This window comes from Dermacentor andersoni, chromosome 1 (genome assembly GCF_023375885.2).
Source record: "Dermacentor andersoni chromosome 1, qqDerAnde1_hic_scaffold, whole genome shotgun sequence".
Lineage (NCBI taxonomy): Eukaryota > Metazoa > Arthropoda > Arachnida > Ixodida > Ixodidae > Dermacentor > Dermacentor andersoni.
This window is the reverse complement of record NC_092814.1, coordinates 57,442,422-57,457,102: the sequence shown is the minus strand read 5'-3', so window position 1 is coordinate 57,457,102 and position 14,681 is coordinate 57,442,422. Positions and strand designations below refer to the sequence as shown.

The 14,681-nt window shown below is 49.7% G+C and overlaps 1 protein-coding gene across 1 annotated transcript in view; it reads left to right on the top strand.

The window, feature by feature from the left end:
- Nucleotides 1-14,681, top strand: part of LOC126546297 (kelch-like protein 20) — a 170,597-nt gene that overhangs the window by 142,689 nt on the left and 13,227 nt on the right. Inside the window, exon 4 of the mRNA XM_050194474.3 lies at nt 13,671-13,842. Coding sequence (XP_050050431.1) covers nt 13,671-13,842 — 172 coding nt within the window. The remainder of the gene's footprint in view (nt 1-13,670; nt 13,843-14,681) is intronic.

Sequence of the window (14,681 nt, the reverse complement as noted above, 5' to 3'; positions counted from 1 at the left end):
TTCCTTCAAGTCCGGTGTTTTGCTTGCGGTATAAGCTTCCCAAAATCATGAATCACCAACTGGCCTACACCCACCCTCTGCTATCTTAAGAGCGACTGGTCTGATGGACATCTGATGAAACACCACAGTAATTTTATAAGACACTCTCGGGCGGAGCAATTGCCGGCCTTGATCGCTAGGCTAAACCCGCCTGCTGCGACAACTCGCCACCACCACCGCCACCTCCCATGGGAAAGCCGATATTCTTCATCGAATAGCCCATCCAAGACCACCACGTGGTTCACGTCCGCAAGTAAAAAAGGCCACGCAAAAAAAAATTAAAATCACGTATGCACGTGGCGCGCACCTACACCAAGCACTGCGCGAATGCACCACGCAGAAAGCCGGCGGCGGCTGTGTTTTTCACTGCTCGCGCGCCGGTGACGTACGTGTGTGTGTGCGTGTGTTAATGCTATCACATTAGCACTCCGCTCTTTTAGTGAGTCTGTGTCTCATGCATTAAGGCGAGGAAAGTATAGATGGGCGAGGTAAAGCGCGTGTACAGGAAGTAAATTGCAAACTCAAAGCTCGACCTGAAATCATTTTTAACCTTTTTTCCCCCTTTCGATGTTATCGTGAACTAAAGTAGTCTGTTCATAGCAGCACGAAATTTCAGCGCATTCACGGAAGTGTGGACGCCTGAAAGGGAGAGAGCGAAAATGCAGATCTCTTGCGCATCTGCCCATAATAAGAGAGGAAAAGATGGCGAATTAGAAGGTATATAAAAAGTGACAAAGTATCAGTGACATTTAATGTAGAGGTTACAGGAGACGTTCTAAAACTAAAAGGTTGTGCCATTATGACGGCGCAGCTTAGCGGCCATGAATAGAACACACGGTTCTTAGCCATCGAAAAATGATAAAAGGCCTTCATTAGCGAGTTGCGGGATAATATTTAGAGATTTCCGTGTATGGTTGTACATATTGTACCAATTCATATATATATATATATATATATATATATATAAATATATATATATATATATATATATATATATATATATATATATATATATATATATATATATATATTGACACGTGTACTTATCTGTATCGGGCAACCACGTTTCGCCGCCTAACAAATGTAATCGCACAGCGTGGGACGCGCCTGCATGTATCCGAAGTTTCTGGAAAGTTATCGATGCTTCTATCCGCTGTCTGTTGTCGCCGAACCTTATGTTATCTGATTTCATCGCGTGACGCGAATGGTGTAGAACTTTGTGGAAGGCACGCGGGTCCGAACGATTAGTCTGGAACATTCGACGACTGCACTATAAAAGCCGACGCGCATGACCCGCTGATCAGATTTACGACGATCGCCGACTGTGTTCGCCGCTCTCGTTGTGCTTTAAGTGTAGCCTGTTTTGTGGGCACAGGTTCGCCCAATAAAAGCTAGTTTTGCCTTTCACAGTTTTGCTGCTGTGTTCTTTGACGTCACCACCACGTGACATCTGGTGGAGGTGCTTTTCGTTCATGTACCGGACGCCCCCAACAAGCCGTGATCCAAGCCCGGACCGCAAAGAGAACACCAACGTAGTCCCGGAGCATCGAGCAAGCCGCCGTCTTCAACAGCTGCCCCCGGAGCACGGACTTCTACCTGAGAAGACCAAGAAGATTGTGGACAACGCTACCCCAATGGCAGCCCCAGCGTCCCCCATCGTGCTGCAGCAGCCCAGGGAACCTCCGACGTTCCGTGGATCAACATTCGAGGACCCGGAAACCTGGCTCGAGACGTATGAGAGGGTCGCTACGTTTAACAGTTGGGACAGCGACGACAAACTGCGGCATGTCTATTTCGCACTGGAAGACGCTGCCAGGACCTGGTTCGAGAATCGACAAGCCACCTTAACGACGTGGGACCTGTACCGAAGCGGCTTCTTGCAAACGTTTACCAGCGTCGTGCGAAAAGAGTGAGCCCAAGCTCTACTAGAAACCAGAGTGCACCTGCCAAACGAGACGATCGCGATCTTCACGGAGGAGATGGCCCGTCTTTTCCGGCACGCCGACCCGGAAATGTCAGAAGAGAAAAAAGTCCGCTTCCTGATGCGGGGCGTCAAGCAAGAACTTTTCGCAAGACTTATTTGTAACCCACCGAAGACCGTAGCTGAGTTTTCTGCAGAGGCATCGACGATCGAGAAAACTCTGGAGATGCGCACCCGGCAATATAACCGCCAGGGTCTCACGCCGCAGTACGCCATCCAAGGACTGGATTCCGGCGACCTTCAGGAGACCATCAGGGCCATTGTGCGCGAAGAACTGCGCAAGGTCCTGCCTTCGTCGCAGCCCCAAGTGGCTTCGATCGCCGACATCGTCAAAGAAGAGGTGCACCGATCGCTTGGAGTTCCCGAGCTGCAACCACAATTACCGCAGCCCCAGCCAGAAGCGATGACATACGCCGCCGTCGCACGCCGTCAAGGTCCCCCTCCGCGACCAAGCCAGGGCCGTGCAACGACGCAATTCCGTCGTCCGCCGCCGCCGCCACCAGCACGCCCACCCGTCGCCCAGCGCAGCTACCCGAGGAAGACCGACGTTTGGCGCGCTCCTGACCACCGCCCGCTCTGCTACCACTGTGGGGAAGCGGGTCACGTCTACCGACGATGTCCGTACCGGGAAATGGGACTGCGAGGTTTCGCCGTGAACGCTCCACGCCCGCAGCAAGGTGAACGCCCTCGCGATATCGCCGACTACCTCGCCGCTACTCAGTGGAGCTCTCGACGACCGTCGCGTTCGCCATCACCAGGCCGCTACCTGTCGCCGCAGCGCCGACCATACACTGGCCCAGCCCGCGGCCGGTCAGCGAGCCCGTATCCGGAAAACTAAAAGCAGCAACCGATGGAGGTGCGGTTGCTGTTCGTCGAACTGACGAAGATCCTCCGCCGCCGACGAAGACGACGAAGAGACCACCTCGACGACATAATAACGACCCGCCGCCGTCCCGACGCAGTCAGGAAGCCAAGACTACACCGACGAAAGACGACTTGACGACGCGACGTTCCAGCTTCAGTTCAACACGACGCAGCCGCGATCCGACGCCAAGACCTAACTGCAACGCCAGACAAAGAACCACCGACCTCGACGTGCTTCTCGACGGCCACGCAGTTACCGCCTTAGTGGACACAGGCGCTGATTACTCCGTCATGAGTGGACACATCGCCGCCCAGTTGAAGAAGGTTAAGACTGCATGGGAAGGCCCTCAAATTCGCACCGCTGGAGGACACCTGATTACGCCGACTGGAATGTGCACGGCAAGAATAACCATTCATGACCGGACTTACCCTGCCACCTTCGTTATCCTCCCACAGTGTTCACGAGACGTCATTCTCGGTATGGACTTCCTGAACCAACACGGCGCAATCATCGACCTGAAGTCGAAGTCAATAACGCTGTCGGCAGATAAAGCGATACCGCCGGAAAGCCCTCGCAGTCACCACGCCTTGAGTGTGCTCGAAGATCAAGTAAGCATCCCGCCTCGCTCCAGCATTGTTATTTCGGTCGGCACCGAAATACCCGCTGACGTAGAAGGTGTCATCGAAGGCGACCAACGTCTACTGCTAGACCGTGAAATTTGCGTCGCAAGAGGGATCGCTCGACTGCATGGAGGGAAAACTGAAGTGTTGCTGACAAACTTCAGCCGGGAGTTCAAGCACATCAACAAGGGCACGACGATCGCGTACATCGAGGAAATTCTGGAGACCAGTAGTGCGTTTGTCCTCTCGGATTCCGCCGCATCTGCCTCTACGACCATAATTCCCGAACCAGATTATGACATTAATCCAAGTCTCCCCGTGGTTAAGCAACAGCAGCTCAGAAGTCTGCTCCGACGATACAGGGACTGCTTTTCGATGTCATCGAGGATTCGACAAACACCAGTCGCCAAGCATCGCATAATCACCGAGGAGTACGCTCGACCACTCCGCCAGAGCCCTTACCGAGTTTCGCCGCGAGAACGCGAAGCTATAAGAGAACAAGTCGACGAAATGCTGCGCGACGACATCATCCAGCCGTCGAAAAGCCCATGGGCTTCCCCTGTTGTCCTGGTGAAGAAAAAGGACGGAACCCTACGTTTCTGCGTCGATTATCGTCGTCTGAACAAGATCACGAAGAAGGACGTATACCCCCTCCCACGGATAGACGACGCATTGGATCGGCTCTGCAACGCTAAATACTTCTCCTCGATGGACCTCAAGTCTGGCTATTGGCAAATAGAAGTCGACGAAAGAGATCGCGAAAAGACGGCCTTCATCACCCCAGACGGCCTCTACGAGTTCAAGGTTATGCCATTTGGACTGTGCTCGGCGCCTGCAACGTTCCAGCGCGTGATGGACACGGTTTTAGCAGGATTGAAGTGGCAGACCTGTCTCGTTTACTTGGATGACGTCGTTGTATTCGCCGGAAATTTCGACGATCACCTTAGGCGGCTTGCCACAGTACTAGAGGCCATCAAGTCATCAGGGCTCACTCTGAAACCAGAAAAGTGCCGCTTCGCTTACGATGAGCTTCTGTTCCTAGGCCACGTCATCAGCAAGTCTGGAGTCCGCCCTGACCCGCAGAAGACAGCTGCCATCGCAAAGTTCCCGCAGCCCACGGACAAGAAGGCAGTGCGTAGATTTCTTGGCATGTGTGCCTACTACAGGCGATTTGTCAAGGACTTTTCACGCATCGCTGAGCCGCTGACACAGCTAACTAAATGTGACGTCAAGTTCAAATGGGAAACGCCGCAGGCCGACGCATTTCAAGAACTAAAACGATGCATGCAGTCGCCGCCCGTGCTTGCGCACTTCGACGAGCACGCCGATACCGAAATCCACACTGACGCCAGTAGCCTAGGCCTCGGTGCCGTCCTAGTCCAGAGAAAAGATGGACATGAACACGTGATAGCTTACGCTAGCCGGTCGTTGTCAAAAGCGGAAGGGAATCATTCTACAACCGAAAAGGAATGCCTCGCCATCGTTTGGGCTACAGCGAAATTTCGCCCTTACCTATATGGCAGGCCATTCAAAGTGGTCAGCGACCATCACGCGTTGTGTTGGCTAGCTAACTTAAAGGACCCTTCAGGACGGCTAGCACGGTGGAGCCTCAGACTACAAGAATACGACATCACTGTAACATACAAGTCTGGACGAAAACACTCAGATGCTGATTGCCTATCACGCGCCCCCATTGACCCGCCGCCGCAAGATGACGAGGATGACGACGCCTTCCTTGGAATAATAAGCGCGGAAGACTTCGCCGAGCAGCAACGAGGAGACCCGGAGCTAAAAGCCCTAGTCGAGTATTTGGAAGGGCACACCGACGTTGTCCCTAGGGCATTTAAGCGTGGATTGTCTTCGTTCACACTACAAAACAACCTGCTCGTGAAGAAGAACTTCTCACCAATCCGCGCCAGCTACCTTCTTGTTGTACCGTCAGCGCTGCGTCCAGAAATACTGCACGCCCTACACGACGATCCAACCGCTGGGCACCTCGGATTCTCCCGGACGCTGTCGAGAATACAGGAAAGGTATTACTGGCCGCGTCTGACCGCCGACGTCGCCCATTACGTCAAGACATGCCGAGAGTGTCAGCGACGCAAGACACCACCGACAAGGCCAGCAGGATTGCTACAGCCGATCGAACCTCCTCGCCGACCATTCCAGCAGATTGGGATGGATTTGTTGGGGCCGTTTCCGACATCAGCTTCCGGAAATAGGTGGATCGTCGTGGCGACGGACTATCTCACCCGCTTTGCTGAAACTAAAGCTCTACCAAAAGGCAGCGCAGCCGAAGTGGCGAAATTTTTCGTCGAGAACATCCTGCTGCGACATGGTGCCCCAGAAGTCCTCATCAGCGACAGAGGAACGGCTTTTACAGCAGAGCTTGTCCAAGCCATTCTGCAATACAGCCAGACAAGCCACAGGAGGACAACTGCCTACCATCCGCAGACGAATGGTCTCACGGAACGCCTGAACAAGACCCTCGCCGACATGCTAGCAATGTACGTCGACGTTGAGCACAAGGCGTGGGACGCGGTCCTGCCGTATGTAACTTTCGCTTACAACACGGCAGTGCAAGAAACAACACAGATCACGCCGTTTAAGCTGGTTTACGGCAGGAACCCGACGACGACGCTCGACGCCATGCTGCCCCACGTCACTGATGAAGAGAATGTTGACGTCGCTAGCTATCTGCAGCGCGCCGAAGAAGCCCGACAGCTCGCCCGCCTACGGATCAAGAACCAACAAAGGACCGACAGCCGACACTACAACTTGCGACGACGCTTCGTCGAGTACCAACCCGGTGACCGTGTTTGGGTTTGGACCCCTATACGCCGACGAGGACTGAGCGAGAAGCTTTTGCGTCGCTATTTCGGACCGTACAAGATCATCCGACGTATTGGCGCACTGGACTATGAGGTCGTGCCAGACGGCATTTCGCTATCACAGCGGCGCCGCTCACGACCTGAAATAGTCCACGTAGTGCGACTCAAGCCGTACTACCAGCGTTAATGAACTTTGGGGCTTCGCGTAACTGACCTTTGGACTTTGTTTCTTTTCGTTGTTTTGTTACTTATGTTTAATAAGTGTCCTGTTGTGTTTCGCTCTCTTATATTTGTAGCATCGGGACGATGCTTTTTAAGAGGGGGGTATTGACACGTGTACTTATCTGTATCGGGCAACCACGTTTCGCCGCCTAACAAATGTAATCGCACAGCGTGGGACGCGCCTGCATGTATCTGAAGTTTCTGGAAAGTTATCGATGCTTCTATCCGCTGTCTGTTGTCGCCGAACCTTATGTTATCTGATTTCATCGCGTGACGCGAATGGTGTAGAACTTTGTGGAAGGCACGCGGGTCCGAACGATTAGTCTGGAACATTCGACGACTGCACTATAAAAGCCGACGCGCATGACCCGCTGATCAGATTTACGACGATCGCCGACTGTGTTCGCCGCTCTCGTTGTGCTTTAAGTGTAGCCTGTTTTGTGGGCACAGGTTCGCCCAATAAAAGCTAGTTTTGCCTTTCACAGTTTTGCTACTGTGTTCTTTGACGTCACCACCACGTGACAATATAAGCGCGCTATATATATGTATATAGCGCGCTTACTGGTTTCTATTTCACGATTTCAACGTGCTCCTACAGTCATTATTTGACAGCTAATTACTAAACGTTATATAATATATTAGCTAATCCGTTGTTATCCAGCGTTTTTCTTATTCCCCACACCCTATAATATTGCATCCCCGAAGAATAGACAATGTCTTCAGTGTTCTGTCGTTCTCTCTTAATAGAAAACTGGAACATCGTTCAAGCAGGTTGCGCAAACACTGCGCTGCTAAAACACGTTTTGTTGACGGGTGCGTTGCGATTATATACATTGAGAATGCTGCTTAGCATCGAACATACACACTGCGATATTCTGTGCATGGTCAGGCATTCTAGTGGTATGTTGTTTATTTGTAGCGGTTTCGTGAAGTATGTCGTAAATAAAACGTGCAGGCGGTATTAACGTACGCACGCAAAAGCTACCAAGAGCTACGGATGAGCTATGGCTTCATTCTCTTTATTGCGGTAACAATTTATACGGACACTCGAGACGCGTTCGGGCCGCCGCCCTTCTGTGCCAGGTGCAATCGCTCATACGCTGCCCACGGGCCCAACGTTGGAGGTCACGTGATCTCTCGAGTATCGCAGGCGCCATACAGTGAAACGGTACATGGAGCGGAAGCACGGAACGTTCCCTTTGGGACAAGCACGCGCGTTCCCCCGCGACGTTCGTTCCTCACCACGCCAGCGTTGTGACTGCGGGTGCTCACGGTCATCAAGCGAATTCGCTTAATGCCTCCATATATATAGGTGCGCGAAACCGCGCATGTTTACTGCAATATATACTGCCCATGAAAATGCATGCATCGTCGTTCAATCTATGAACTTAACTTCGGGTAAAGTTGAAATAATTTGCTAACGCTGAAAAATTTTTCCGCCCTTCTGACGGAACTGCAACTTTATTTTGTGGTAAGATGTGCATACGGTTGGGCCCTGTCAGGTTAATATGTCGCCCCATTGCCAGCCGTCGATGTATGTAGCTACACGAATCGCGAAGAAAACGCGTCGAGGGACATACAACGTTGTGAAATGCTTGTTCTTAGTGTGCAAAAGGAACATCAGTGAGATTTGTAGGAACAAGTTCAATCGAACGTGTAATAAAAATTAAAAGTTTTTTTAATATTATTATACAGCCAATGTCGCAACTTGGCCATAAAACACTGAAATGAACAAAGTGAACGAAGTGCGAAAAAGAATATAATTAGAACAGAATCGTCGCATTATTCTGGCCTTGGTTGTAAGCCCATGCGCGTGTCTAAAAAAAAAAATTAGAGCGTTGTCCATGAGCGCAGTTGTATCACGTCACAATTTGCTTTTGTGCTACCGGCACCATAGAGTTTCGTATACAACTCTATGACCGGCACAGCCCCCAGCACACTCGTCGATAAAGCGCGGAGATGACGTGCGGCAACGTACGTTTGCGCGGTGTAGTGGAAGTGGCGCTGGGTCGAGAAAATTTTCTTCTCGGTAAGCGGGGCCTTATTGGCATGCCACAGCTACTGGCGCTTATTTCTGTGCAGCGAAGACAGCCGCTATTGCCTACGCTGACCTATCGCATACAAGACAGCCCCGATCGCGTGTACTATCGGTCAGTCAGACGCCATTAAGATGGGCCTTTGATTTACATCGTGGCTACTGCCGAGGCTCGCCTGGGGTACAAAACGGTATCGTTGATAAAAAGAAGCTGTGAATGCCACTGACATAGCGACAAGTCCGAGTAGCGGAGAGCAATCCATCTGCGAGGTGATGTTCATAGGCACGTTGTCTCGAACCAGCAGCCTACGTTAGTCGCCGCTAACACACTTACGTAACGTGGATGCACGTCCTCCTTTCTCCACTTCCTTCCACGCTCTAGACCAGTGTGCCGGTCGCTTTACGCGTCATTAAACTGGCCAAGGGGTTAAGGCATTCCACAATATTTTGAGGAGTCCTTGGACGTATTTTGCCATTGGCGGCAGCAGTACGAGCACGTCGTAAAACTAAGAACCTCACATCAGTACGTTAATGACTTGGTTGTGATATTTTTCTGCCAACAGTATATAACAAAGCACGTAATAAAACGTCACTTTGGCTACCCTTTCCATTCTGTCAAACGTCTTTATTTCAACCGGCTTTAAAAAAAAAAAAGAAACATTTTACTTTGCACAGGCGCAACGCATGGGTAGTCAGCACTCACAACTATACATATTCGGACCGCAGATTAAATGACGACAATTACAGGAGTAACTCAACAGCCAAAGCGCTCCACGTTCGGCATTCAAGTTCATCAATGAGCTGTATGATACCATTTTTCTTTTACTACCGAGCACCCCGTAGTGCTGCAGGAGGAAGTACGGGCATTATATAGACTGCGCTTACACCAGCTAGGTCGCCAGAGTTTGACGTGGAAGGTTCTCAACAAACGCCTGGGCCTCCGAATTACTACAAGATGCTTCCAGACAAGCGTAGAACAGCTGCCACCGAAGAAACTTGAAGACCACTTCCAGCCATGCGTTCTTTCCTGAGTTGATAGCGCGAAACGGAACGTTCGGCTTATGCGTCTGCATCGAGGAATATGTCAAGCCACAATCCTGTCGCTCTTCTGAGCCCCGATGCATCTGCTCCGAAAGAGCCAGTAAGCTGAGTGCTCGCTCTATTTACTTTCGATGTCGTTTCATAAACTGGTAGTAAGGTCCTTCCTGAGTGTGGCTGCTTCAGTTTCTTTTCTTTTTTTTTTCGAGTACAGGCTTTCGAACAGCACTAAAAATACACGTCTTTGTCGGACAACAATAGCCTGCGTTGTACCTGGACGAAAAAAACAAAATCCTCAAGCGGCCACACGTTCTCGTAGAGAGGTTCCTGCAAGCACGACAGCGTTCATGCAGTCTGCAGAACAGTACGGGCGGCGCTCGCCCGGAGCGCTTCTCCAGACTTTTGAGAATAAGCCTTCTTATCCACCTGGGACGTCGAGACCTCGCAGGCAAACTTCCGGCAATTCCTCATGGTATGGGTTGGCTTCTCGGGAGATTCTTGCTCTCTTAGCACGATAACCTTTTTGCTGCTCTGCTGAATAACAGTACAATCAAATGGTGTAGTAAGTCACGGCACTATTCCAGAGACAGAAAAACAAAACTTAGTATGACATAGTATGACTTAATAAGGCGTTAGGAAGTGACAATAAGAGGTTGGGTGTGACGTATTATGGCAATATCGCAAACGCTGACGCTCTCGCCGTGCTGTACTGTACTGACTATTACTCTTTCTTGGTTTACCGAGCATTAATGATGTGCCGGGTGAATATTGGCACGATGAGTTAAAATCTACTCGACTGTTTTCTTATCTTAACCGACCGCGCGACCTCACCGCTAACTCCGGTGGGTGCCCCAAGACTGTGGGTCGGTGGGTCCCCCAAGACTCGGACGCACTCGGACGCACTCGGACGTTTACATAGTATATACGAGCTTTGGAACCTGTGTAACCAGAGCAGTGTCCTAGACAGCTTTTCACTCATCTGTCATGCTTTGTCATGATCACTTTCTTCTAATCATCATATAAAACGAATAGTTGCGACGTACTGTCTAAACAGACCGGGTAATTAGTGCACGGGCACCGTAGTGATGCAACTGGTATGTGGCTGCGAAATGCATGACGTCACCAGAAATAATGTCTGACAGGCGAAAGGTAAGTCGGCGCATGGCATGTCTGGTCGGGGAGAAAGATGCTGTCTTTAATGAAAGTTGGAGATCTTTGCTTGGCTGACGGCCTGGCATTCTACAAACAACCAAACGGCCAATACATGATCCACACAAACACAAACTTAACCTGCTCATAAAATTTCACTAGGGCCTGTAGTTTGCGCGCAATGCGCAAGCAGTGTTTCTCCACGGGCCAAGAATGTCTCGTTGTTTTAAGCTAGAGTCGCAGTGCGTGGTGCCTTCTACGATTGTCTGTCTGATTGTCGTGTTGGTGTCATAAGCCGGTGCGTTTTGGCAGCCTGTGGTATAGTATTCAATAACTGTGATTACAAAACGGCAGCCAATTGACGCAGAATAGGTTCAGCAGTCTGCGTGGCAAGTTCCTTCTCCGTGGCTCCATTGTCTTCGTCAACGCAGTCTCCATGGCTGCGCTCTCCAGAACATGCGCAGTTGTTGTTGTTGTTGTTGTTGTCGCAACAGTAGGACCGCTTTTGATAGACAGCGTTTGCGTTGCATTTTTCGTTCCTCTTGGGCCCGTGTCTTCCACGGTTAATCTTTCGAATCATGGCGAGTTCCAAACACGTCATGCCTTGCGCACGACTATATTCTCTTTTTTTTAAATTATGGCTCGTTACTGCTCCCCAAGATTTTATTCGCCACCAAATTTGTTTTAAGAGACCAAAGTATAATGGAATTTGGGTCCTCTCACCGTCCTTGGCGTCATTTATCTACATCTCCCCTGTATTGCAGCGCGCGATGCGTCAAAGACGTGTAGTGAAGCAACCTTTGGGACCCCTACCTAAACAGGAAAAGAGAGGGAAGAGAGAGAAAGAGAGAGAAAGAGAGAGAGAGAAAGGAAAAACCTTATTTGAATCAAAAACGTAATCCAATCAAATTTTCGAAAATAACTTTAAATGTGCACCGGCAAGAAATGTTCATATGCTGTGTTTTAAGACAAGTCACATCATCATAAAGCTACTGAATACGAAAGCGGGTTCACATGATGATGGAGACCACTGTTAATTACCTACGAATGCATGGTACCAAACAAATTTTGGATATCTTCACAAGCTTCAACACTGTCGCTTTTAAAACAAAAATTATATCAATTAAACTTTCAGAAACAAATACTGTTATGTTTTGCTTTCAAATGTGCCATATTTTTACATTAAACACTTCAATGCGCAATACGCGGCTGAATGCACTTCATAAAACATTTTTTTTTTCCTTTTCAACTTCACAAAACGCTCAAGCTTCTTGTTTCTTTTTTACCAATGCACGCATGTTTAGTGCGCTCAAAGGTTGTTGCTGCAGAGTCTAGTAGCGTCAGCAAAGGAAATAACCTATTTTCTGGCCATTTATTGTCACTTTGCCGTATAGATTCACATGCACGTATTGTTTTGTGTTGATCACTGACATACATGTTCAAGTATCACGAAAAGCTGCCGGAGTGCTCTTAAACGGAGGGTCCCAACAGCTAAGCGCTCGTCGAAAGTCCCACCGAAAACGCCAGAGGTGTGCGCCATCTACAAAAATAGACGCGAACTAGCGGGGACTGCGCTGCGTTGGCGCTAATTTCGGACCACACCGTTACTTGTTGGCTATACATGAATACGTTTTTTGTCTGTGTGCGTGTGTGCGTGTGTGTTTGCGCGTGCGCGTGTGTGCGTACGTGCGCGTGTGCGTGTGCGCGTGTGCGTGTGTGCGTGTGTGCGTGTGCGTGTGTGTGTGGTCCCCTTTTTCAGTCTTTGGAACATTCAAGATTTGAGTTGTTTTTTTTCCCGATAGCTTAGCCGGTGACCAGTTTCTGCCAGTGCGAAAACGCGCTTCGTTACATATGAGCGAAAGAAAATTATTTCCGGGATTTTGTGTGCAAAAACCACGATTTGATTATTAGGCACGCCGTGGTGGGGGGACTCACGATTAGTTTTGACGACTTGCGGTTCTTTAACATGTATCTAAAGCTGAGTACATGGGAGCTATAGCATCGCGCCCCCATCGCAATTCGGCCGCCGTGGAACTAGAGAAACCACAAGGAAAAATGATTTGGTATGTTTAATTGAGATGTAAAAATATTACAAAAAAATGGACATGAAAGTAGACGTGGTACGTTGGCCGCAGCGGAACAAAAAAAAAAAAAACATCGCGTGGGTAACGCGGAAGGTGTGGGTTCGGCTTCCACCTGCGGCAAGCTGTCTTTTCGTCTTTTGTTGTTGCTTTGTTGGGGAGTGCTTCTCGAGGCACTTTACTGGAATGTTCTTTTCATTCGTTCCTTAATTTTTTAAAGCGAAAGCTTTACTGGCCGCGAACTTGCGATTTCGCCATGGCGGTGCTCCGAGGAGGCACATGACGTCACAACGCGCGCCTCTCCGCGGATATTTCTCTTTCTCTCGCTCCCTAGTCACTACTGCGCATGCGCTACTTGTAGCACCGAGCCACAAGTGTTCCGCCGCTGCGCAGCGCCGCGCCTTTCCGCCACCGCCGTTTGGTATGGCGTCACACCGCGTCCGCGTCGTTGCGCTCGCCTCCGCTCGCTTCGCCAGCTGCGTCGCATGCGTGATAACACGTCGGATGATCGAAAACGAGAGCTCGCGTGCGCCGCAACCACAGTTTAGGCGGCAGTATGGACGGCGACAATTCTGATAAGTAGGAGGAGGCCTGGAATCGACCTCGGAACGAGATGAAGAGGAAACGAATCGCCCAGCAAAACAGACGAACAGGGCGCCGGATGACTGGCTAAACGCCGCAACATAGCTAGACAACCAGACTAACCTGGACTTGCAATCAAAATTAACCAAGGCTAACCATGCTATGCCTTAGCTTTCGCTACGTATATCCTGGCATAGCCGAGCTAATCCAATGCCAATTTTTTTCAGATACACTTGCAGGACAGCACAGTGTTCGAAGCGCTAGCCCTCGCGCATGAACTGGGCATTGAAGAGTTGCGGCAAAGTTGCGAGGACCACGTCACCAGCACCATGTCCATTCACAATGCGTGCACGTTCTTGGCTTCCGCTTTGGCTATGGAAGACAGGGTTTCTAGCTCAGGCAAGTCTCTTCAGTCGTTCTTTCTTTCTTTCTCTTTTTTTTTTTTTTTTTGTTGCGTACATCCGCTGACTCACTCGCTTGCAAGGTAGACGGATCACTGGAAGAATTAATAGAGACATGTCATGCTTAGGTTACCAAGTGCATTAGCTGAGATGCAAGCAAATATTACGCACTCTCACTTGCTTTACTTAAAACGGTTCAAACCCTGATTTAACGTAGTAGTTCTGCGGAAACCCGCAAGGTGGAGAGAAGTAATGAATAAAGGGAAAATCAGACATCCACCCGTTCGTAGCAATTGCTACAAAGAAAACCCATACGGGTTCCTCGAAAGAAAAGCCTCATAGTTCAAGGAAAATTCGTCCTGGTCCTGGACTCGAATCCGGGACCACCGCCTTTCCGGGGCAGCCGCTCTACCACCTGAGCTAATCAGGCGGCTAGCAGATGGCAGGGCGAAGTCGAATTTGTCGACAACACGAAGCAAAGGCACGAGTTTGACGTAGTAGTCCACCTTGCGGGTTTCCGCAAGGTGGACTACTCTACTCTACTTTACTACACTATATGTAGTAGAGTATATGTATAGTATGGTATAGTATAGTATAGTATAGTATAGTATAGTATAGTATAGTATAGTATAGTATAGTATAGTATATGTATACTACAGTACTATACAAACGCCATCACTTATAGCGCGTACATAGACAGGGACCAAAAGAACGACGAAGACAAGCGCTGACTTCCAACCAATTTTTATTTTGAGTAACAGGCACATATACTGAGACACCAAAACAAAAGCGCCCCCCCCCCCCCCCCACACTAAGCATAAAACCGACATGAGTATG